The sequence below is a fragment of the Prionailurus bengalensis genome, chromosome C1, assembly GCF_016509475.1.
Source record: "Prionailurus bengalensis isolate Pbe53 chromosome C1, Fcat_Pben_1.1_paternal_pri, whole genome shotgun sequence".
Lineage (NCBI taxonomy): Eukaryota > Metazoa > Chordata > Mammalia > Carnivora > Felidae > Prionailurus > Prionailurus bengalensis.
In genome coordinates this window covers 111,109,631-111,132,186 of record NC_057345.1, presented here as the reverse complement: position 1 = coordinate 111,132,186, position 22,556 = coordinate 111,109,631, and the positions used below count along the sequence as shown (strand labels likewise).

General features: G+C 55.1%; 1 protein-coding gene across 1 annotated transcript in view; it reads right to left on the bottom strand.

Annotated features, from left to right (window-relative positions):
• Window positions 1-254: 254 nt before the first annotated feature.
• HS6ST1 (heparan sulfate 6-O-sulfotransferase 1) overlaps window positions 255-22,556 on the bottom strand; it is a 46,588-nt gene continuing 24,286 nt past the window's right edge. The window contains exon 2 of the mRNA XM_043576426.1: window positions 255-3,787. Coding sequence (XP_043432361.1) covers window positions 3,079-3,787 — 709 coding nt within the window. The 3' untranslated portion in view covers window positions 255-3,078. The remainder of the gene's footprint in view (window positions 3,788-22,556) is intronic.

The following is a 22,556-nucleotide window of genomic DNA, read 5'->3' as shown; positions in this document are numbered from 1 at the left end:
CTCAAGTGTTGCAATTAAGGACCACTAACTCCTGCTTCGTGGCGATGACAGGTCGACCTCTTCCTTTTGCAAAGGGCTGCCTCAGGGAGAAAGTGCGTGAACTCCTCTCTTCCTGGCTGCCTGCACCTGAGGGAGCCCCCGCTCCCGCGTCTATCCCCGTGCTTGGATGCTCATTTTGAAAATCAAACCCAGAAGGTCTGGCCACGCCACGCCGGGCGGATGGCTGTTACCACAGACCACAGCACACCCGAGGCTCCTTGTCAAGGGTTTATTTCATCTGCTAACATTCATTCTTGACCTAGACAAAAACAATTAGATGATTATGACTTGCTTTTCCATCATCAACTCATTTTTCTTGTATGAATAACCAAAAGATTTCTTCTCAACACTTTTTTCTTTTTTTTTAATAAGAAGCTATAAATAAATAAAGCTTTAAACGCTCCTGGGTTCAAGTGAAACACTTCCAGTTCCCAAAAAGGTCACAGACTCATTGCTCGGACAATTTTGCCGTCCCTGTTTCCTCCTCCAGGAGGAGATGTTGCAGGTCTGTGTGAGGAGTGGGTTGTCTGCTCACCGCGTGTTGCCTCTGTTTCCTCAGCCCTGTGCAGAGCCGCTGGGTGGGGCACCCCTACAGTGGAGCCCCGCAAGGTGGTGGTGTTGGAGGAGGCGCTACAGGCATGAGGAGCTTTCACCTCAATGCAGGTGGCCTGAACAGAAGTGCCGGACTGGAGGCGTGAGGGGCCGAGGGGCACTGGCACCTGGTGCTGTCTCTGGGCGCCTTGGCCTGGGTGCTGGCCCCCCACGGGACCGCTTTCCAGATGCAGCAAAGAAACCAAGGAGAGACCCGTGTTTCCGTGTGAATTGGGACAACGGATCATAAGTTAAAACATTCCAATATGTACAAAACAGATCCTACACTCAAGGGGGCACACACAGGAAGCCCACTTCAGGAGGGCCGGGTGCCCAGGGGTTCAGGCAGAACGGGGCTGAGCTTTCCACCAGGAGGTGGAATTGACCACCTCCTGATGAAAGCCACAGCAAGCCCCGAGCACCCCACGTGCTTGTCCAAGACCCCAGAGGTCTCATGAACACGTCCCACCCTCCTCCCTGGAGCACGACTGCCCCAAAGGATGAGTGTCAGAACAGATTCCCCCCCCATGCTGACCTTCACTACCCCTTGAAAGAACCACTACACCACTTGGGCACTGGCCTGCTCAGCCTGACGCACCCACTCTGCAGGGTGATCCTGGGTAGGTGTGGTGCCCATCCCAGCCTGCTAACCACTGCCCTTGGACTAGAAGATGAAGTGGTTGGTGTAGGAAGCAGGAGGTATGGGCACCATAACCTTTGCCAGGCAGGCAAAGACTAAAAGCTACTTCTTCCTGGGTACCTCCCATTTGAAAACACTGTAGTGTTTCCTGTGCTATTGAAGGTTCTTTGCTTCCACACCTCTGGGGTGGCTGAGGAGAACCTGGGGCAGGGAGGAGGGCTCCTGGTAGAATCTGCCCTCGAGGCTGCTGTCCTCAGCAGGCTGGCCGTGGCCCTCACTGCCCTCGTGAGGGAGGCTTGTAGCCCCCAGGCACGTGTGGGTCCTCACCTGGAGACAGAGGGCACTCGTCCACCTTGGGTGTGGGACACACATTTTGATCCCAGAACCCAGGGCCTCATGTGGGGAGAGCACCCCCAGAGAAGACAGTGGCCTGGCCTCCTGGAGCACAAGACAGGTAGGGCATGGGGAAAGTGTCTACAATGGATATGGAACATGGCTTCTCCAATCTGCAGGGCTGCCAAGAACAGGGACTGACCTGCTTGTGGTCAGGGGTTGGGCAAAGGGAAATGCAGGGAGAGGCCGGGGTGGGAAGGGCTGTGTATCTGGATACTAGGGAGCCACTGAGAGCCATTTCTTCCAACTCTGATAATCTGAAAGGCTGAGTCCCCTTCCCTGGCCATAGCAAACCACTGTGGCCCCAAGATATGATTCATGGGCAGCAGGTACAGTTGGCTGTGTTCTAGCCAATGGAGGCTTGATTGTACTTCTGCACATGCGGTTGTGGGAACAGTGGGGCATGAGCCCCGAATAAATGTCTAAGTGATGACCCTGGGGCCAGGGATAGTCTTACCAAATCTCAGAGGGTCAGAATGGTAAATGGAGCAGGGGAAACTTTCTGCCTGAGCTGGTCTGGCTTGGTGGCCCAAAGGCCAGCTTGGGTGGGGAGGTACATAGACACAGGTGGTAGCATCCTTGGACACAGCCTTCCTACTCTTTTCTTACTCTCTGTCCACAGAGGGGGACAGTGCATGTGGGCCCATCTCCTTGCAGCCCTTCTTAGCCTGAGGACTGTGGGAAATGGGGGGGAAGGGTCCCAGGAGGTGTGCTTTGATCTCCTGACCCAAAGCAAGAAGCCAGACTGTGTGTTTTGACCTTGGGCCAGAGAGAGAGTGGGCTTCCCAGGGGCAGGCCAGAGTCTTCTCGGCTTCAGGAGGGGTGGGTCCTGACCATGAAGATGGGTGAGCTAGGAGCTCCATTCCTGAGGACACCTCAAGGGGCTACCTTTCTGCCCAGAGAAGGGGCTTCACTCAGGTCCAGGGGCCCTGGGGCCACTGGAGGCCAAGGGGCTGCCTGGGTGGCCTGATCCCAGAAAGGTGCCTGGAGCTGGTGTTGGGCCCCTGCTGGCCTGCAGGGCAGAGAGCCAGCAGGTGTGCACAGTGGGTGTGGGACGCGCTCCTGGCCCAAGAACGATCTGCACTCTCTGCTGTCTGTTTCTTGTTTTTAGACCTTCGGCTGGCCGCTGTGCATGAGCTGGGGCCAGGAGAGGAGGGACAGTCCTGGCCTGCGCAGGCCTGCCTGCGGCATCCCTCAGGCACGCTTTCCTCTGGCCAGGGGGTGGGGGCGGTGGTTTGCACTGGCGGATTCCTCAGACCCCGCCGGGCCGCCATGTCCCCACTCCCTGACCCTCACTCAGCACATCTACCTTCTGGTGAGCGCATCTGGGACCCTCTTCCCACCAGAGTTCCGGTGGGTCAGTCCATGTGTCTGACCTCACCCCCCGTGGGGCCACCCCCCACGACCGGCCACCACTACCACTTCTCGATGATGTGGCTCATGTAGTCCTCAGTGGGCACGCGGCCCGGCTCCTCGGCGTCCTCCCGCGGCAGCGCCTCCTTGGCGCGGTGCAGCAGGCGCTCTTCCCGGCTCTTGAGGCGCTGCTCCCTGCGCTCCAGCTGCCGCTTGTACTGGTAGCGCTGCTGGAAGAGGTCCTTGGCATAGTCATAGAGCTGCACGTCCAGGTCATTAAGCTCCTCGATGCGCCGGATGGTGTCCTCGTCCACCTCCACACCGCCCGCCCGCGTGCTGTTGTACTGCATGAAGGGCCGGATGAACTTGAGGTTGAACGTCCGCTCGAACAGGTACTGCGTCTTGCGCTGGAACTCCGTCAGGCCGAAGAAGGCCATGCCCCGCAGGTTCTTCTTGGCGCTCTCCAGCAGCAGCTGGGCCCGCTTGCCCTCGGGGATGAAGGACAGGTTGTAGCAGCCCACCAGGCTCAGGTCGGCCAGCATGCGCACCTGGCGGTTGTTGGCCAGGTTGTAGGGGCAGTCCATGAACTCCTGCAGCGTGCAGCCCGACCAGTCCGTGCCCTCATAGCAGGGTGGCAGCTCTTCGGGTGTGGGCGTGCGCCCATCGCACATATGCAGCGACGTCTTCCAGGTGGCCCCCCGCTGCACGTGCCGCCACTCGCTCAGGTAGCGGGACACGGGGTCTCGCAGCAGGGTGATGTAGTAGAACTTCCTGTAATGAGAAAGGGACAGGGGGTAAGGTGAGGGCACAAGTGCGGGGGGGGGGGGGCAGTATCTGGGGGCCATTTGGCGGTGAAGGAGGGAGGAGGCTGGAGCTCCAAATCTGACTGCTTTGGGTCCACAGCGTGGGACCTCAGGCACCTCTGATACCAATCGTTATGTTTAGTTCTCCAAATGGCGATTTCTGAATGGGAAGCCTGGGAGCTGAGATGTGACACAACCAAAGGGCACCACGGTCACCGTCACGTCTGCCAGGTGTGACTATCACAGGGTCCTGCAGTGCCTGGCCTCAGTGCCTCCTGAATCCTGGCCCAGGGGCTTCCCCTGGACCCCAAGGCCATCCTCCTGTGTGCTCCCTCCTTAGGAAGGACAGCCTGTCTTTGCCCTGCACTGGGGCAGACCTGCAGGAGCCCGTGCTCCCGGGGACCAGAGGCGTAAGGAAGTGCTCACAGCGGCAGGCTGCATGTGTGGGCGTGCTCAGGGCCTCCCACAGGCCCACTGCACACCTGCACCCGTGGAGGGCGGGCACCAGTAGACCACTCAACCCGGGACCCCCAGGTGACCCATAATTCATAATTATCTTGTCTCCCAGGAACTGTCTCCACCCCAGGAAGTTAGGCATCCCTCAAGATGCCACCTCCTTGTGCTATATGCAAGGGGTGTCCATACCATTGGAGAAGTGACTCCCCATGTAACAGGCACATCCCTGTCTAGCATGATGACTGGCCTGATGTCACCAAGACATAGCGGGCAGGGGGGGCTTCCAGATGTTCCTGTGACAGGCGTGGTGTGTGGCGGTCAGCCCCAGAGAGGTTCTTCCTGGAAGCCTCTCCTCCAGGGCTGGCAGAACCGGCAGCCTGTGCCTGGTGGGACGTCCCAGGCCAAGGCAAACCAGGGCTGGGGCAGGCAGCAGGAGCCCCCTGGGCCCCACACACCACTTCAGGGGGAGAAGCTCCAGGAATGCCAACCCCCACCCCCCTCCAGACAGCAGCACGGAAGCACATGCACACGAACCCCTCCTTACTGAGGCCCAATAGGGGCACCCGACTAACCCACCATCCCCCTTGCTAACCCCTTGGGGAGCTGCATAGAGCACCTCGGGGGGTCTGCTGGCAGCATACTGATCTGACTGCACATCTCCCAGGGGGCCCTGGGGTTGGCAGGGCGACTGGCAAAAGCAAAGGCAGTGGGGTACCTCTACATGTCCCCTCTGATGGAGGGAGGGACATCTAGAAAACTGCAGGGTGGCATCTTCATTAGGGAACTTGGGACCCCCAAGCAGACCCCGGGCAGGGGGATAGTTAGCCAGTGGCTGGGGGGCAGGGGCCAGACGAAGACTGGTCCTGCAAAGCAGACTGCTGAGGAGGAGCAGGGCAGGGACTGTGCCACTGGGAGTGGGGTGGTGGCTAAGGCAGACAGCAGAGAGAGCACCTGGGCAGAGGGAGTCAGGGACCCCTTTCTCAGCAGGGAGTGGAGAGCAGGAAGGGCATCCTGACTCCCACCTGTTCCCTGAAGCCTGGGTTCTAGTCTGTGGTCTCTGCTCAGGTCCTTGTTTGATCTGGAAGCACCCTCTGCCCCTTCCCCCCACCCCCCTCCAATACTGTGCCCCAGCCTAGGCTTCCAGCCTCTGCAGGCAGCTCATGTTCCAGCACCTGCAGGGGGGAGCCCTGCACCCCCACACTGGACCCTAGCTCCTGTGGAACACACCGTGGTGATTCTTGCTGCCCTTGAAAGATGAACAAAGGGCCACCTGCACCCTCTGTGACCACTGCACCTCCTTCCAACCCTCCTGCTGGCTCCTGGGGAGAAATTGCAGGGCCTTAAGCTGTGTCCTCTTCCCTCTCTGCTTCATCAGCTGACTCTGGCTCATCCTACAGACCTCAGACAGCGCCACCTCCCAGGGAAGCCATGAGGTAGACAGGGCTCCCCCTTGGGCCTCTGTCACAGCAGGAACTTAACACTGACCTCTCAGCTCATTTGACCAGAGCCTCCCTCAGGGGCGGGAGTGGGCAGGAAGGAAGCTGGCTCCTGTGTGTGTGTGCTAAGCTGGCTCCCCAGGGTTGAGACTGAGATGGATCCAAGGATCGAAGACAGAATGTGCCTCAAGGAGGTCACCTCACGTAGCACCTTCAGCCCCTAGTGGATGAAACCAAGCCTGGGAGGTTAAGCAGTTGCCTGGAGGTCCCCAATGGTTTTGGCAGTAGGGTGGGGTGAGTGGCCAGGACAAGAAAGGTCAGTTCATTCAGGTGTCAACTTTGTAGGAATGAAGTATAAGACATTTATAAAGCCTGACCATGAGAAGTGCTTCTGAAGAGGACAAGACAGACAAGCAGACACAAAGCAATAAACACAAGGACACACCCGGAAACATGCATATAAAGAAATGCATCCACTGCTCTCACAGGTGTCCCAGGGGTGTCTTACAGGTGTCCTTAGGCCCCTTTGGGAGGCTGAGGGCTACTTGGACCTCCTCCCATTCTGTGGGACCCTGACTCCTCATATGGAAATGGGCCAGTGTGGTAGTTCCTCCTGGACACAGAAAAGCACAGTTTGAGGTGTCCACTGACACAGAGGCATGTCCACTTGGCCCCAGCCAAGGCCAGCTGGGGGTTCAACATGGCCCCAAAGATGACCTCTGAGGGCAAGAACACACTGTGCACACAGAGCACCAGTACCGTTCCCTAAGTGTGTCCTCAGCCTTCAGCCTGGGGTCCTGCGTCAGCACTGCCCTCCATCCCACCACGGGGGTGGGCTTGGGGGAGCCCCAGCTCCTCCCAGACCCTCACCAGTCCCTGTGATGGGACCAGGACTCTCAGCCCTGTCACAGCTGGTGCCTGCAGGTCCTGGGGAAGCCGGGTATGGATACCCCTGAAGTCCTTGGCCATTAATCTCTCTGACATGTTAGCCAGAGAGGTAACGTTCACTCAGTGACCTATAGCTGCCATCTGGACAGCCAAGGCTGATGGGAGGCCTGCCCGCCCACCTGTCCAGTCCCTCTGCTCACAGCCCAAGAGGGTGTAGGGCTTGCCCAGGGTCACATAGCAGGTCTTGAGGCAGGACGAGTCCAGGCTGCCTCCTCAGAGCCCGTGGTGTGAACTGCCTGGGCCTGGTTAGACAGCTGGGCTTGTTCTGTCTGTCAGAGAGGCCTGGGTATTGGGATCGCTGAGGGGTCTCTAAGGGTACAGTCACTGCTGGTGTATCTGGCAGGCTCCAGGAGATGCAGACGAGTCTTCTGGTCCTCAGAGCTTCCTGTTCATGCTCTGTGGTGAGGCCTGAGAAGCTGACTTCCCTGGGCCCCTCGAGCTGATGCTGATCTCACAGCCCTGTGTTCCACATGGGTGCTAAGAGGAATGGTTTCTCTCCTGGCCCAGCTGGTACAAGTGGGGCTCACCCATGCTAGGGTGACTGGGAAGGGTATCAGGATGGAACATGTGGTGTCTTCTCTGTGCAGGACATTGCCATGGCCTGGGCACCCCCCGCCCCCATTTCTGTCCTCCAGGCATAGCCAGTGGTGGAGAAAAAGGGCTCAGGCAGATTCTGGAGCCTGTTCGAGGGGCTGGCTACTACCCAGCTCTTGTCTGGACAGTGTGGGAGCCGCTGCAGCAGATACACACACCCGTGGCCTGTCAGCCTCTTCAGGAACTCATGAGCCTGACGCCCACCTCCACCTTGCCCACTCTGGCCCTCACCCTGGCTGCTACCATGACACTGCAGACAGCCCTGCCCATAGGCCTGTATCCTGGCCTGCTCCCAACTCCCCTACTCTGCCCTGTCTGTCCATTACACACACTACCAGACACACTGGCTGTTTATGTTCTGGTTTACTGTCTGATGAAAAGAAGGTATGAAAGCATTGACAAGAAGTGAACAGAAGGCAGGGTGTGGTGTGGGGGTAGAAGAACCCCCTGATCACCGACCACACCCCACAAGATGTGACCTGATGTATACTCTGTGAAGGTGCCGAGGGGCTCACGGCTCAGGGATATGAGGAACTGGGCAGGGGCCAAACAACACAGTCTGCACCCTCAGTGGTGTCCCCAGCACCTGCCCTTCCGTGCCCAGACAGCTGCCACCAGGCTAACCTAATCCCTGCCCTAGCCCCACCTCATGGGAAACTGGAGGGTCTCTGCCCCAAAGTTCTTCCTGCATGGACATCTGGGGTCCCCCATAAAACAGGGGGCTTTCTGCTTATCACTCTCCAGCAGGAGCTCATCCATTCAGATGAGCTGAATGGAGCTCATCCATTCAGATGGCCCAAGTACCAAGCAACAAGGTTTCCAAAAAAAGGGGAATGAGGAAGCAGAGGAGAGGAGGAAATAATGAGAACTGCAGTATATGGTTCATTTAGCCTGAAATGGCCAAGTGCCCAGCAAGTGAGTGTGGGGATCAGAGCCAGATTACAGAGACGGCCCATGCAGCACCTGGACAGAAGAACAGAATACCTGCAGAGGACTGGCTGTCAGGAGACCCAACTTCTCCGCAACATCATATGCTAAAAATCAATGGAGCACTGGCTTCTAGATGCTGAGAGAAAATGACCAGCGACATGTCAGACCCCACCAAACTATCCAGCAGATGTGAGGACAGAGTGGAGACAATGTAGACATGCAAAGACTCAGGACATTTATTTTCCATGAATCTTGTTTTAGGAAGATATTGGACTACGAATCTCATTTAGTAAACAACAACAACAACAACAAAAGCGTGGGAGACAGGAGCTCCAACCCAGGAGAGAGGTGGAGGGTGTCGACCGCACATCCTGCTGGGCCTCCAGGAGCAGAGGAGAAGGGGTTCCAGGAAAAACGGGGCCTGAACAGATTACCTGATGCAACAGAGCATTTGTGGAAAAAAACAAATGGTAGGTACACAGCAGATCTTTGGAATCACTTGGAAAAAATTATGTCTATGAACACAGAAAACAATGCAAGTAAAAAAAAAAAAAGATTGGGCAATTATTAATTCCAGGAAAAGCAGGAAGTAATACGAAAAAGAAAGTATTCTACTAAAATCAGAAGTAAACAGTGCTTTTAGAGACATTATAATGTAAACACTGACTATTGATTTAATAAAAACTTGAGATTTTTACTCTACTTAGAGGATGGGGGGGTTATGGAGAAGGATGTGCAAGGGCTTAACATTTAATCTTCATCTACCCAAACAGAAAGCAAATACACAATGTTTAAATCAGTAAATCAAGAAATAACACTATGAATTATTTAGAAATACAGAAGTAAACACATGAAGAACACTGAAAAGAGCCGCAAGTGGTAATTTGGGGAGGTTGGAAAGGAAAAGCAGATCTGTTGGTTTTTACTATAAGCCTCTTGAAACTATTTGTCTTGAAGTGTGTATATAAACTGTTTTAACCAAAAACATGAAAAATACAACAATGAGGAAACTGGCCAAAGAAGCATATGGAAGGATGCTCTCCTTCCTTAGTCACGGAGGAAATGACACAGTGAGCCACAATGTGACTTAGACAGGCAACGCAGAGGTGGGGCAATGCCAACTTCCAACTGCTCATGGGACGTGAGTCGGGGACAGTTGTTCCAGAGTGTCTTCACTGGAAAGCTGTGACCCAAGACTCCTCTCACAGGCGTACAACCCAGGGAAACCCTGTTCAAGTGCACTGAAGACATGGACAAGACCACCCACGGCTGCACCGTTGCTGACAGCCTCACACGTCTGCCGCAGTGGCATGTGAACATAAACTGCGATATTCTTCCAGCAGAGTGCGGCTCAGTAATAAATGAACAGAACAGACTATAGTTACAACAACTCGGGTGAATTTGAGAAATAAGATGTTGCAGAGAAAAAGCAAATAAAGAAAATGTAATAAAGTATGATGACACTGTTTACAGTTTCCAAATATAAACACAACCAAAGAAAATACCATTGACTGATACATATGTAGATATCGACGTCAGTTAAAAAAAGAAAAAAGGCAATGAGGGGACACACATGAAAATTCAAGGCAGAAGTCAGCAGTGGTGTGTACTGGGGCAGGAGGGTCACTGGGGTGGCACCAGTTCATGGTGGCTTCTGTCATGTGGATGGCGCCCTCACTCTTAAGGCAGGCGATGGGGGTGTAGGTGTTTATGTTTTATTTCTTATGTACGTTATGCAAATTCTTTTGTAAGTTTAGAAAACACTTTGTGATAAATAAGTTTAAAAAAGTTTTACAAACAAAACCAAGATTCGTGCCAGCAGGCCTTGCAGGTAAACTGGCATTCTTGCCAAACCGGAGTCTTGGTTCCCCAAAGTATGCCAGTCCCCTCCATCTTGCCCCCATGCTCCCTCTGCCTGCAACATCCCCCCCTCCCACCGCCAGTGCCTCCAACTCTAGGGGTTTACTGCCCTTCGCCCTTCTTTCGTGCCCCTCTCACTTCCCCTTCCTACTTGCTAACACTCCTACAGTGTGTAGGGAGAGGTCTGTGGAGGATCCCCCGTGGACATCACCTCTTGGGATGGTGATGGTGGCTAGTTTTCCAGGCTAGCAGGGGCTGCTTTTGGCTTGTGAACTAAGCACGCATTAATGAGCTGGCTGCTCCATGACCTCTAGGAGGGAACCACCACTTCTACCAAGCTGGAACATCCAGTTGGTGTCTGGCTTCCTATCCAGGGGGGCCTTGAGGTGCAAACAGAGTCAGCACCACTCCTGGGACTCTTCAGTGGGGTCAATCCCAATGTGAAGACTCTAGTGACTTGGCTGGCAAGTTAGGCTCTGTTGGGGTGGCAAGCTTCTGGCACCTTCTCTGAGCAGAGCCCTACACTATATCCTAGCTAAAGTGGGTGGCCCTGGGACCTGACCTCTAAAACAGGTCTCTGCTGTGCCCTAGGACAGGCCCAGGATCACCCAGAGCACGTCCCAACCAGACTGTCCTGCCTGTGGCTACAGAGCAGGGCTGACAGCACTGTTACTCCTGAACAGGGAGCACACAGGGACCGGAGGGGTGGTGACCAGGCCCTGCTACATCTCCCCTCACCACCAGCGGGTGCTCAGCACCACTCATCCGGTCAGTGCCCTGGCTTGGCAAAGGACACGAACTGGCAACGCCCCCAGGTCCCTCCCAGCAGCGACAGCAGCCAAGGTTACAGGCTCATGGCATGCCAGGCACAGCCTGGGGGCAGGCGCTTCTCGCCTTTCACAGAGGAAGAGTCCCAGGCTCGCAGCTATTCAGTGTTCTAGCGCTCTGGGCTGGGTGGGGTGGGTCAACAAGGGCAGTGGGAGGGGCAGGGAGGCTTCTCAGAGAGGGTGGGGGCACAGACTGTCCCGACCAGAGGGAAGGGCAATGGAGGCTCAAGGGGCAGGCAGGGCCAGACCAAGAAGGGTCTTGTTCATTCCACAAGAGAACGAGTTCCAAAGGGAAAGGGCACACAGTGCAGCGTCCACATGGATTTCAAAAATAAGTCATGGGACTTCAAAGACATTTTGTGCTGTGAAATAATTCTAGTCCGCACGCCTGCGATCACTCCTGACACCCTGCAGGGCTTATCGCCTATATCATGCATTCTTGAGTTCATCACATTAGTTGTAATGCTTTCTGTGAACCTAGCTGCTCTGACATTTTTGTGTGCACTGGTTTTAGCACGCCCCACAGTCACGCAAGATCCTAGAGGGCAAGGAATGTGCCTTGTTCTTGGGTCCTAACACTGCTGTCAGGCAGTGGCCAGCTCCAGAGTCTTAAGTGTGAGTTTTTATGGGACAACTGTAGCCCTGGCCTGGGAACCCTGCTTTGTTGACAACACACAGACACTTTGGGAAAGTTCTGCAAAATGCAGCAAATGAGCTTTGAGTTCCTTCCTGGAGGAAGGGGTGGGGGGCAGGTGGATGGGCAGCTAACAGGAGGCTCCTGCTCTGCTCCTGCGCTGGGATCAGGGAGGTGGCACCCTCTCGCTCTGTCCTCAGGAGCCCCTCTCCCTCCTGCCACCTGCCTGTGGGCATCAGGCAAGTAGTCCACAATCCTGACTCGGTATAGCTCAAACTTTATCACTTATGTGAAACCTGGGTTCATGAGGTAAGGTGACAGGTCCAAGGCCAGAGCCCACACCTGTACTGTATAACTGGACATTGCTGTCCCAGAAGCACCCACCTCCTGCCCCTCACACCAGTGGCCAGAGGATGCTTCATTTTCCCTTCTCTGCCCCGAGAGTGTGGGTCTGATCTGAACACAACCACTCCTGACTCTCCTCTGGCAGCCCAGGGCTCTGACCAGAAACCAGACTTGAAACCTGGCTCAGGCAGAGAGAAGCCTGGAGCTGGGGGCGGGGGTGGGGTGGGGAGGGTGGAGGGGATGCACAGGATTCTGTGGCTGGGGGAAGGGCCAAGTGGGCATCAGCTTGCAAGAGTCTGCCCTAATGAGAAGGGCTGGGGGGCGGGGCAGCAAAGTCGCTGCAGAAAGCTGACGGAGTGTTAGCTCCCGCAGGAGGCATGGAAGCCAGGCAGGGAGGGGATGGTAGACACACAGCAGAGATGCCTATAGGTGAGGATGTGTGGACGAGCCCGTGCCCTCCCACAACAGCACTCTGTGATCACCACTCGGCAGGGAAGAAGAGCACGATTAGGTGGCTGCCTGAGGATGGTGAGATTATGGACTCTAACATTTCAGTGTAAAATTTTCAAACTTACAGCAATGTTGGAAGTCTAGGGAACACACACAATCCCAAGTAGGTTCCTTTAACACTGTCTTTACACGTTTCTGTGTTGTCAGCAATGAGTGCACTGTTATTTAAATAACTGAAATAAAGTAACAACTCTGCTCTCTGGAATGGGGTTCCGTTGCAAAGGGTCAGGTTTGTGCTGTTCGTCCTCTATGACAAAATGCCAGCTGGCTGATGTCTCGGAGTGGCACGCTCACCTCCTTCCTGAGCTGCTGGCTCCCACGGCAGGGCTTTTGTGAACGAGGGCCCAACCCACCAGTCTCTAAACCCAGACCATGAAATAAAGGCAGATTTTTCTAGCCAGTGCCAACAGAGCTGTAGCTCCCTTATGTGGGTGACGGCACTGTTATTTACGGTCAGAATTACAAAGTCTTTAAAAAAAAAAAAAAGACCTGCTGTATTACTTCTGGATACATAGTCAAGGGAGAAGACTAATGCTATGGAGGACCGGCCACTTTCTCCCACCTTGGTTGACGCAGGGGGTCCCAGAGTGGCCAGGGAAGCTCCATGAGGGGTACTCACACCCCCTGCTGCCCTACCTGTCACATTAGCCCTCCCAGGGCCCAGGAATCCCCCTTCATGAGGACAGAGGCCACATGATGAGGTCAGGATCTGGAGGATTAGTGCTTCACAACCACACTGAGAGGTACCTGGGAATTCAGAGGGAGGACTCCAAAGAACCTGCCCAGGTGGTGGGAGCTGACTGCAGCACTCCAGACTTAGCTTGTGGGCTGGCTGGGGCTGGTGTGCCAGGAGCCCCGCTTGCTCGGCTTATGGTCTCACCCCAGGGCCTATGGCTGGCTCCCTCAATGGGGACTGGGTCCATGTTATGGGTTCGGGGTGGCCAGAGCCAGGAGCTGTGGCCTGACCTGCTGTGATTAGCTCACTGAGCTAACCCCATCAGAACTGCTCTCTGCTAACACTAAGCCAGGTGCTGGTAACCTCAGGGTACATGGCCTGGTGGCTCCTGCAGTCTGGTCCTGCTGTTCCCGTTGGCCTGCTGGCCTTGGAAAGGGCTGCACGTGCAGGAGGGCAGCTCTGGGGAATGCAGCTCACGCAGTAAGATGACCCAGCACCGAATCCAGATGGGGGACTGATTGCCTTACAAAATGCAAGTCAGATTTTAGCTCTGATTCTCCATGATTGCCCTATGTGGGGCTGGCGGCCTCCTCCTCCTTCCTGTGACAGGAAGAGGCCTGCAGGTGCGGCTCCCCCGGGTGGGCGCCTGGCTGGCTGTCAGCTGGGTAATCGCTCCTCTCTGAACCAGGATTCTCATGTGCATCATTAACAGGGCCTGGCTGGGTGAGCAGTGCAGACTGAAGGGAGAGGTGGCAGAGTGGGAGGGAGGGAGAGGCGAGTGCTGGCATGGGCAGTAGGAGGATGGCCGGGGGAGATGAGCCAGTTCCAGGCAGGACAAGAGTTACCAGGAACCTGCGAGTGAACGGATTCTCCACTGGCTCTGGCCATGATTTCCGTCCCCACACCATACCCAGTGCTGCAAGAGCAGGCCCCACAGGGCCCAAGAGCATGGCACTCCTGCCAAGCCCCTCCAGGAAACACCTAGATCACCAAGTACTGAGCTGGCAGTGGCAGGCTGGGGAGCCTCCTCTCCAAACGCACTGTAGAAAACGTCTGTGTAAGGCTATCCCCTCTTCAGTAACATGTCCACAGAGCAGCTGTGGTCAACTGACTCTGCTTCTAAAAATACCTGGGTCCAGAGAGTGGCCCCATGGCCTCAGTGATCAGTGGCTGGGTACGCGCAGCTGTGGCCAGGTCCCACCCCTCCCCCCAGCCCCTTGCGCCTTGGGACTCTCAGTGCGGAGCCCATAGCTCATATAGTTCTTGGAAAAACACCAGAATAGGCGCTCTTAGGTGAGCACAGGCTGACCAAGCCCCTCACTGATAGATCACACAGTGACATTTGAGGTCCAGGTGACTGGGCCAGCTGGAGAGGTTGGGTGGGGGGCCTTACGCAGAAAGACAAATGGCTGGCCCAAGACTGGGTCCTGAAGGCTGAGCTGTGCTTGGGAAGGCACTGGCTGGGCTGGCTGGCCTCACAACTGGGCTCCCTGCCCTGCCCACTTCCAACAAAGTGAGGAGTGCCTCAGCTCGCCCGGTGAGCTAAATTCCTACAGTGGGAAGGGCATTCAGCTGCAGGGAGCAGCATTCACCCGGGACCCCAGGTGACTCCTCAGGCTTAGGAAACAGCACGGGAAGTCCCTGAGGAGGAAGAAGCCCAGGAAATGTTTTGTGAGGTGTGGCTATGTAACTAAGCCTGGCCATTAGGATGTGAGGAGAGACAACTTCTTCCCCCTGTTCTCTGGCTGGCTGGAGTGTAGCTGTGACTGCAGAGTGCCAGCAGTTATTTTGGATCACGAGGCAGAAAGCCCTGCTCTCTGGGGATGGGAGAGCTTAGAAACAGAACCTGGGTTCTCAGTGATTCCTATGGCTGCACCACCTGGCCTGCCTACAGTGGGCTCCTTTTCAAAAGGAGAGGAAAAATGGCTTAGTCTCTGAAACTAATCCATCTATTCAGGGCCAATGCATAAGGACCTGGGCATGATCAGAGGGTAAGCTCCTGGGGTGGGGCCAGCCTGGGGTGTCAGGGACTCAGTAGTGACTGAATTAATTAATTTGGTGAACCTTAGTGCTTTACCCTGCTCAGCCTGGACACTCACAGACATTCTGTGGAAGGAAATATTCCCATTTTGCAGATGAGAAATAAAACTGGGCCCAGAGAGGTTAAATAGCAAACCTAGCCACAGAACTGGCTGGTGGTAGTGCTGGAGTTGGAGCTCAAGCCCACCCGGACCCAGACTAAAAGTGCCTGATGAGAACCCATGGAGCCCCAGCCCCCAGCAGGCACTTAAATGTCGCTTGGCAAGGCTGGCCCCCAGCCACCTGCTGACCGCTCACCAAACCACAGCCAGAGGCAGTGGTATTTTAAGTAAACTATGAATATAATTTACAATCTATTTCCTTTAAAGTACAGTGAGTTGAGAGTGGTCTCTGTAGAGAAAAAGACACATCCAGATCTGCAGCTAGGATGCAACAATGTGGACCTGAAAACACTTTATACAGCCACTGTGACTGTTCTCCTGACATGGTTTCCCTGGAGCGTCTGTCTTGGGGAGCAGAGAGCTGGAGCCCTGACTTTGGCTCAGCCCAAGCAGTTCCTGGCTGTGGGACGCTGAGTGGGCCTCCTGGATGGGCTCTCCTAGGTCGTGCACAGCCCTCCAGCTCCTCCTGCCTAACGACACATGGTCACCAACACTGCCGCAGGCACAGAGCTGGGGCAGAGACCTAACAGCACTCCTGTCCTCTGCTGGGAAGCCCAATGGGCGAGACCTGTCCCTACAGGGCTGCAGGACACATGGCTGGTAAGCCTGACTCTCACAGGGTAGAGGCAGGGAGCAGCAGGGGTGAGAGCAGGGCTGCTATGAGCCCCCACTCCCTCCCCACTGCTGTCCCACAGTCCAGCTCCCAGGGAGGAGCCCGTGCCCCTAATAACCCCCATCTGAACGAGGAAGAGGGCCTGGTCAGAGGCCTAAGTGTGTCCAGGGTACATGAACCACATGGGCCCGCAGCTCCAGACAGGTGTCTCTGATCTCCCCCCAAACAACCAAATTCCAGGTTCTTTGGGACCCAGGGTCTCCAGGATTAGCAGGGTGTGTAGGGGAGGAGTGGTACGGCTCTGGCTCCAGCATGCAGTGCACCTCCTATACCCCCCGGGCTGGTGTGCACACCTGAGCCTGGTGTTGGGCCCTCACTATTGGGAGGGGCTGTCAGAACAAAAGGACATACAAGCAGAGGTCTTGTGTGAAAGTGCCAGCAGGCCAAGGGGAGGGGACTGTGCGACTTGGGACACTGGAACCTGAGGGTGGGTTCTTCCAGCAAGCTCCTGACAGCAGAGGGACCTTCCCAGGCATCCCCTGCCTGCAGGTTCATGCACTGGCTCATCTACCCACATGGGCATCCCTGCCTGCTGTGGGCTCATGCTGAGGCTCTACCCACCAGAGGGAGTGGTACTGGGAGCCGGGAGCTCCCACCCCTCCCCTGTGCTCCCAGGAAGTCTTCCTGGTCATGAGGCTGGGAACATAAAGGCGAGATGGGGTGATATCAGGGAGCTCTCTGCATCCTGTCAATTGGATTTGAGGCATCTTCATGGAGGGGTCCATCCAGTGTCAGACTCTGCCAGCTCTCTCCCTACCAGGGGGCCTGGGGAGAATGATGACCCCCACGAGCCTTACTTCCCACCTCCTGGGCCTCCCAGGTTCCTATAAAGACCTGGTGAAAGCAGTGTGTAAAAGAGCATTACAGCCTGGATGCTGAGGGACCCATAGCCCCAGGCAGATGCGAGGAGCCCAGACAGGTCCAGGAGGTGTGAGCCTGGTGGTCTGTCCCCTCTGCCTCAGGGCTCAGCATCCTGGCCTGGGCTCCACGGTCCCCTCTGTCTGCCTTACCCTTTTCTCCTTAACGGGAGCACCTGCTGCATGCAGGACGCATACTGCTCTGCCCTCCAATAGCACCTGGAAGGGTGGGGAACGTGGCCAGTGCCAGAAGCAGAAAGGGGGGTGCCTAATTCCAACTCTGGGTCCACTGGGGCCTCGGAGGTGTGACAGGTGACCTGACATCTGAAGGACAGGGAGGAGCAGAGTTCCAATAAATCCGCAGAGGAGGAAGTGGAGGGGTGCCAGGGGAGGAGGGGATGTAGGCCAGGGGAGGGCACAGCCAAATGCAAAGGAGCTCCTGACTTCAATGAGGAAAGAACAGTTATCAAACAGTGGGGAAAATGAAGTTTCTGTCTTTGTTTCAAAATTCCCAGGTGACAAAATATGAAGAAAAACAAGTTGATTAGTTTAGGCTTAGAAAATAACCTCCATAGCCTCCCTCCACCTCCCCTGGCAACACGTGCAGTTCTGTGAGCGGATGACAACATCCCATCTACAAACAAGGCTAGCAAAGTTTCAGGACAGCCCTACAGGCTACTCAGCCTCTTGGCCCTGTGGCACAGAGAACTGAGGCACAGCCTGGCTGGACCCCACAGCAGGCGGCTACTTTGTGTGCATTCTAGGGGCTTGAAACCCTCACCTTCCTCTTTGGGCCCTCCTGACCAGGCAGCTTTCCTGGGGGAAGCCCAAGCTTTTTCTCCCGGGACCCCTGACCTTGGTGATCCCACTGGATCACCCACGGGAGACCCATGGGGCAGGAAGTGACTTAATCATCAGGCCAACGTGCTCTATTGGGTGCTGTGGAGGCACACCCACTACACCCAAGCTGGCACAGACTGGGAGAAGATGCTAAGCCAGGGCTGGGGTGCCATGAGGGGCCCTCCTGGCCCAGCCTCTGTGCTGCTCACTCTCCGTTCTTTTTTTTTTTTTTTAAAGTTTATTTATTTAGTTTTTGAGAGAGACAGTGCAAGCAGGGGAGGGGCACAGAGAGAGGGAGAGAGAAAGAATCCCAAGCAGGCTCCACATTGCCAGCGTGGAGCCCAATGTGGGGCTCAAACCCACGAACCGTGAGGTCATGCCCTGAGCCGAGACCAGAGTTGGATGCTTTAACCGACTGAGCCATCCAGGTACCCTGCTCACTCTCCATTCTTGACCAGGGGTGAACCCTAACAGCATCTCAGGACACCTCTAGGACCTGGGGCTGGGCGTGCTCTAGCATGAAAGTCTGGGTAAGGCTGCTTACCCTGGAAATGCATCTCCCAGCCAAGTGCAGGGACAGGTGCCAGCGTGCACACCCAACGTGCACGAGCCCCCAGCAGGCTTCTTGCTGGGGAGCTGTTTTCCTGATAGCACTGACACTGAGGTGCTCAGGGAGCTGCACAGTGAGGGCTGGGCCAGCCAGGCTCACAAAAGCCCCTCCTGGCAGGTGACCACAAAGGCTGTAACTGCTTGGCATTCTGGAAGCCCTGCTCAGGGAGGGGGCCACAGCCTCCCAGTGAGGCCAGGCTTGGGGCTACTCTCCGACGAACCAAGTGCAGTCCTTTCCAAAAGAAAGGGGTGGCTGATGGCATTCTGGGAGACTGCCCGCTGTCCCGAGATCCACCATGGCTGGGGTCAGCTCCCGCCCTGGACTCCCTCCTGAGCAGCACTAACGACATCCTTCTCTGACTGCACCCAGCTCCTGCTGGCTGCTCCCCGGCAGTGCCCTGCCTAAGTGGGTGCTGACCTGCAGGTGAACCCAGCCAGGCCTCCAGGTGCCATCGGGCTGTTCACGCTGCACGACGGCTGCCCGCCTGGCACCTTCTGGCTTCTGACCCCCGGCAGGCGAGACTTCCGCCACACATGCAGACCTCAGGGTGAGGGGAAGGTGAGTGTCTGCTCCTTCCCGGGTGGGGCCGGGTGCTTGCAGACTGACTCAGCCCAAGACCTGCCTCCAGAGCCTTGGCCTCTGCTGGTTGCCAGCTTGAACTCCGGCCGATGGCTCGCAGGCCTCTGCTGAGGCTCCTTCCCCGAATCCTCACAGCCTGTACTTGCAGACCTGTCACGGCCACCTGGGCCCAAGGAGGAAGAGGCGAGGGCCCGTGAGTAAGGCGGGAGGTGGTGTCAGGCCCTGCTAGGGTGTGCAGCATGTGTGTCAGGAACGCCCGCTCCTGCCGTTTGCCAGGCAATAGCAGCTTCTGGGTCTGTGCGCCAAGATACACCCTACAGCCAAGACAGAGCACGGAAGGCCCGCGCAGCACGCTGCAGCTCAGTGGACACTGTCCCTGCCAGGCTGCAGACAGCTCAGGGCTTAACCCGAGCTCAGGGCACACGGCTTGATATCTGTGCCCAGCAACTCCATGCCAACTGGACACACAGCCTTTCTGGGGACTCTGCAATGACACAGAAACAGAAGCATGTGCTGGCTGAGGAGAAGCACCACTTCAGGGCTCGTGTCATGACTTGATGCCATTTTGGAGAAACATGAAGATGGGACAGAAATATAACAGGCCAAACGTAAATGGGGCTTGTCCCAGGGCCTGGAGCTCTCGGTAGCTTTGTCTTTTGCTTTTAATTTTTCTCATATTCTTCCAATTCTACACAAACAAGACACAAAGATTAAAAGCCCTTTATGTACCTGATCTAATAGGATTTTCTCACAGGAGGGGCAGAGTCAGAAGCCTGGCAGGCTCTGGGCCTCCCAGGAGCCACTAGGATGTCTCTGAAACCATGAGGCCACCAGCTGTCTGCTTTTCTGGGGGTCAGGAGGGCCGGAACTGGTCTGAGGACCACTGGGACTCCCTTTAGGCTCCACCCGCTGACCCCACAGCTGGTGTCCAGTCCCACGGAGCCTCTAAACAGACAGGAGGGGGCTGATCCCCCCTCTTTCATGCGCACACATCACCTGAACAAGCACACAGCGTGCTGGGGAAGGATGGCTTTATGTGCTCTCTGAACGTAAATTATTTTTCCCCAGACACAGAAAATCAGATGTCAATGGCACACTCTAGACAGAACCATCTGATGCCCAAATTAACTGCAGTGTCCCACTTTCTGCCACCCTGTGGTCCCTGCTGACCCAGCTCTGCTCTCCCAGGTAGGGCGGCTACCTCTGGCCGATGTGCTGGGAGAGCCGCCACCTCAGCAGCAACCCCTGGTCCTGGGGACTGGGGACACCGACAGATCTAGAACCAAGAGACCCTCTACCAAGTGCTTCAGTGGGGGTGGGAGGAGAGAGGCTGATGCTTGCTGTAAGGAGCAGGGCCTAGCAGGCACTCACTCGCTCTATCCTTACAACTTCTGGGGTGAGCACCACTATTCAATTCCCTCTGGCAGATGGGTAAACTGAGGCTCAGGAGAGCTTCCTTAGCCAAAGTCTCCCAGCTACCAGGGGCATCCACCCTGCTGAGCAACCCCAGATGCAGGGTGTCTGAGAGGAGCTGGGCAGGGTGCCCACAGGTACAGTGTGTGGTCTTTCAACTTGTCATAGGCTCTGCCACTTAGCAGCTGCGTGGCCCTGATAGGACCCAAGGAATGCCTCTACTGTGTTTTCTCACTGCACAATATGGATACCATGCCTTCTAGAGTGCATAGCACAGTGCCTCACACAGGGACGCCCATGCCAGGGCCCTTGAACCCAGCCATGAGGGAAGGAGAGAAAAGCTCTAGAGAACAAACGGACAGATGAACTCACCTGCTCTCGCCAACCGTGGGTGGGGGCACCAGGGGGACATGCAAGAGACAGAGAGAAAAGCCATCAGCCAGATATAAAAGGCATAAGTAGCCCTATCACCTTAACAACAACAACAAAATCAAAGAGGTAGTTAAAAATCCTCCCACAAGTGGTCAAATGTTGAGAAGTGTCTGCAGCTTATTTTCAAATTGTTCTGCTGAAAAGAAGAACAAACACACACACACACACACACACACACACACACACACCTATACGTATACACCCAAGTACCTGCATACACAGATATGCACAGGTACGTAGCGCAGGGGAGCACGTGTGCCCAGATGGCAAAAACAATAACAATCCGTGTGTCTGGGTGTAAGGTCTAAGGCTTTACTACTCTGTGGGCTCCACATTTTTCAAAATAAAAAGGTGGGGAGAACTCTTACAAAGACAATGCCAGGCTATCGCTACCAAATTTTTAAAGAACAGAGTATCCAACTATATGCAAATACTTTTAGACAACAGGAAAGAAGGACATCCCACCCCGACCCATTCTAAGAGACCAACATAACCCTAGTACCAAAGTCAAACACATGAAAAGACAAGAAAATTACAGCCCCTTTCATTCACAGTACAGATGTAAAAAACCCACACAAAAATCTTACCAAATCCTATCCAGCAGAACACACAGAGGATCCCACACTATGACCAAGTCGGGTTACCCCAGCCAGGTACCCCATGTATGCAAGGATGGTTTAATGTGAGAAAATTTGCTTTAAAAAATTTTTTTTAATGTTCATTTATTTCTGAGAGAGACAGAGAGAGAGAGACAGAACATGAATTGGGGAGGGACAGAGAGAAAGGGAGACACAGAATCTGAAGCAGGCTCCAGGCTCTGAGCTGTCAGCACAGAGCCCAACGTAGGGCTTGAACTCACAAGCCGTGAGATCATGACCTGAGCTGAAGTTGGATGCTTAACCGAGTGAGCCACCCAGGTGCCCCTAATGTGAAAAAATTTGTAAACGAGATTCATCATATCCATAGGTCACAGACCTTGGCAGATGTGTAAGAAACAAAATTTGCTAGGATGTGAGGGCGATCTGGCTGCGACATCTGTCACCCCACTGATTGCCAGGGTTGATTTGGCTATCTGGCTGGCTAGGTGGGTGTCCCCTTCCTCCCTCACCACTCCACGTGCATCCCTCCCAAAGCTGCGCGTTTGGTCGAAGAGGACGACCTCCCCTAATAGAGGAGGGCCATTGGTCAGTCAAGGGTATACGAGTAGCTGCGGTCCCCTGCTAGAACCTCCAAACAGCTCTCAGGAAACAAAATTTGCTAAAATTAAACACCTGTTTCTTTTTTTTTTTAATTTTTTTTCAACGTTTATTTATTTTTTTTGGGACAGAGAGAGACAGAGCATGAACGGGGGAGGGGCAGAGAGAGAGGGAGACACAGAATCGGAAACAGGCTCCAGGCTCTGAGCCATTAGCCCAGAGCCTGACGCGGGGCTCGAACTCACGGACTGCGAGATCGTGACCTGGCTGAAGTCGGACGCTTAACCGACTGCGCCACCCAGGCACCCCAAACACCTGTTTCTTATAAAAACTCTCAATAAAGTAGCAATAGAAAAGAATTTTCTCTCTTTTTTAATGTTTATTTTTATTTTTGAGACAGCCAGAGCAAGCAGGGGAGGGGCAGAGAGAGAGGGAGACACAGAACCTGAAGAAGGCTCCATCCAGGCTCTGAGCTGTCAACACAGGGCTTGAACCCACAAACTGTGATATCACAGCCTGAGCTGAAGTCGGATGCATAACTGAGTCAGCCAGGTGCCCCTAGAAGAGAATTCTCTCAACCTGATAAAGTATCCTAAGTAAACTAGAAGCAACATGGTCCTCGAAGGAAGAGTCAGATGTATTCCCTTTGAGACAGGAACAGGTTGAAGATGCCCACATCCCACCCTGCAACTCTCCATTCACTGGGGAAGCAGGGCAGGG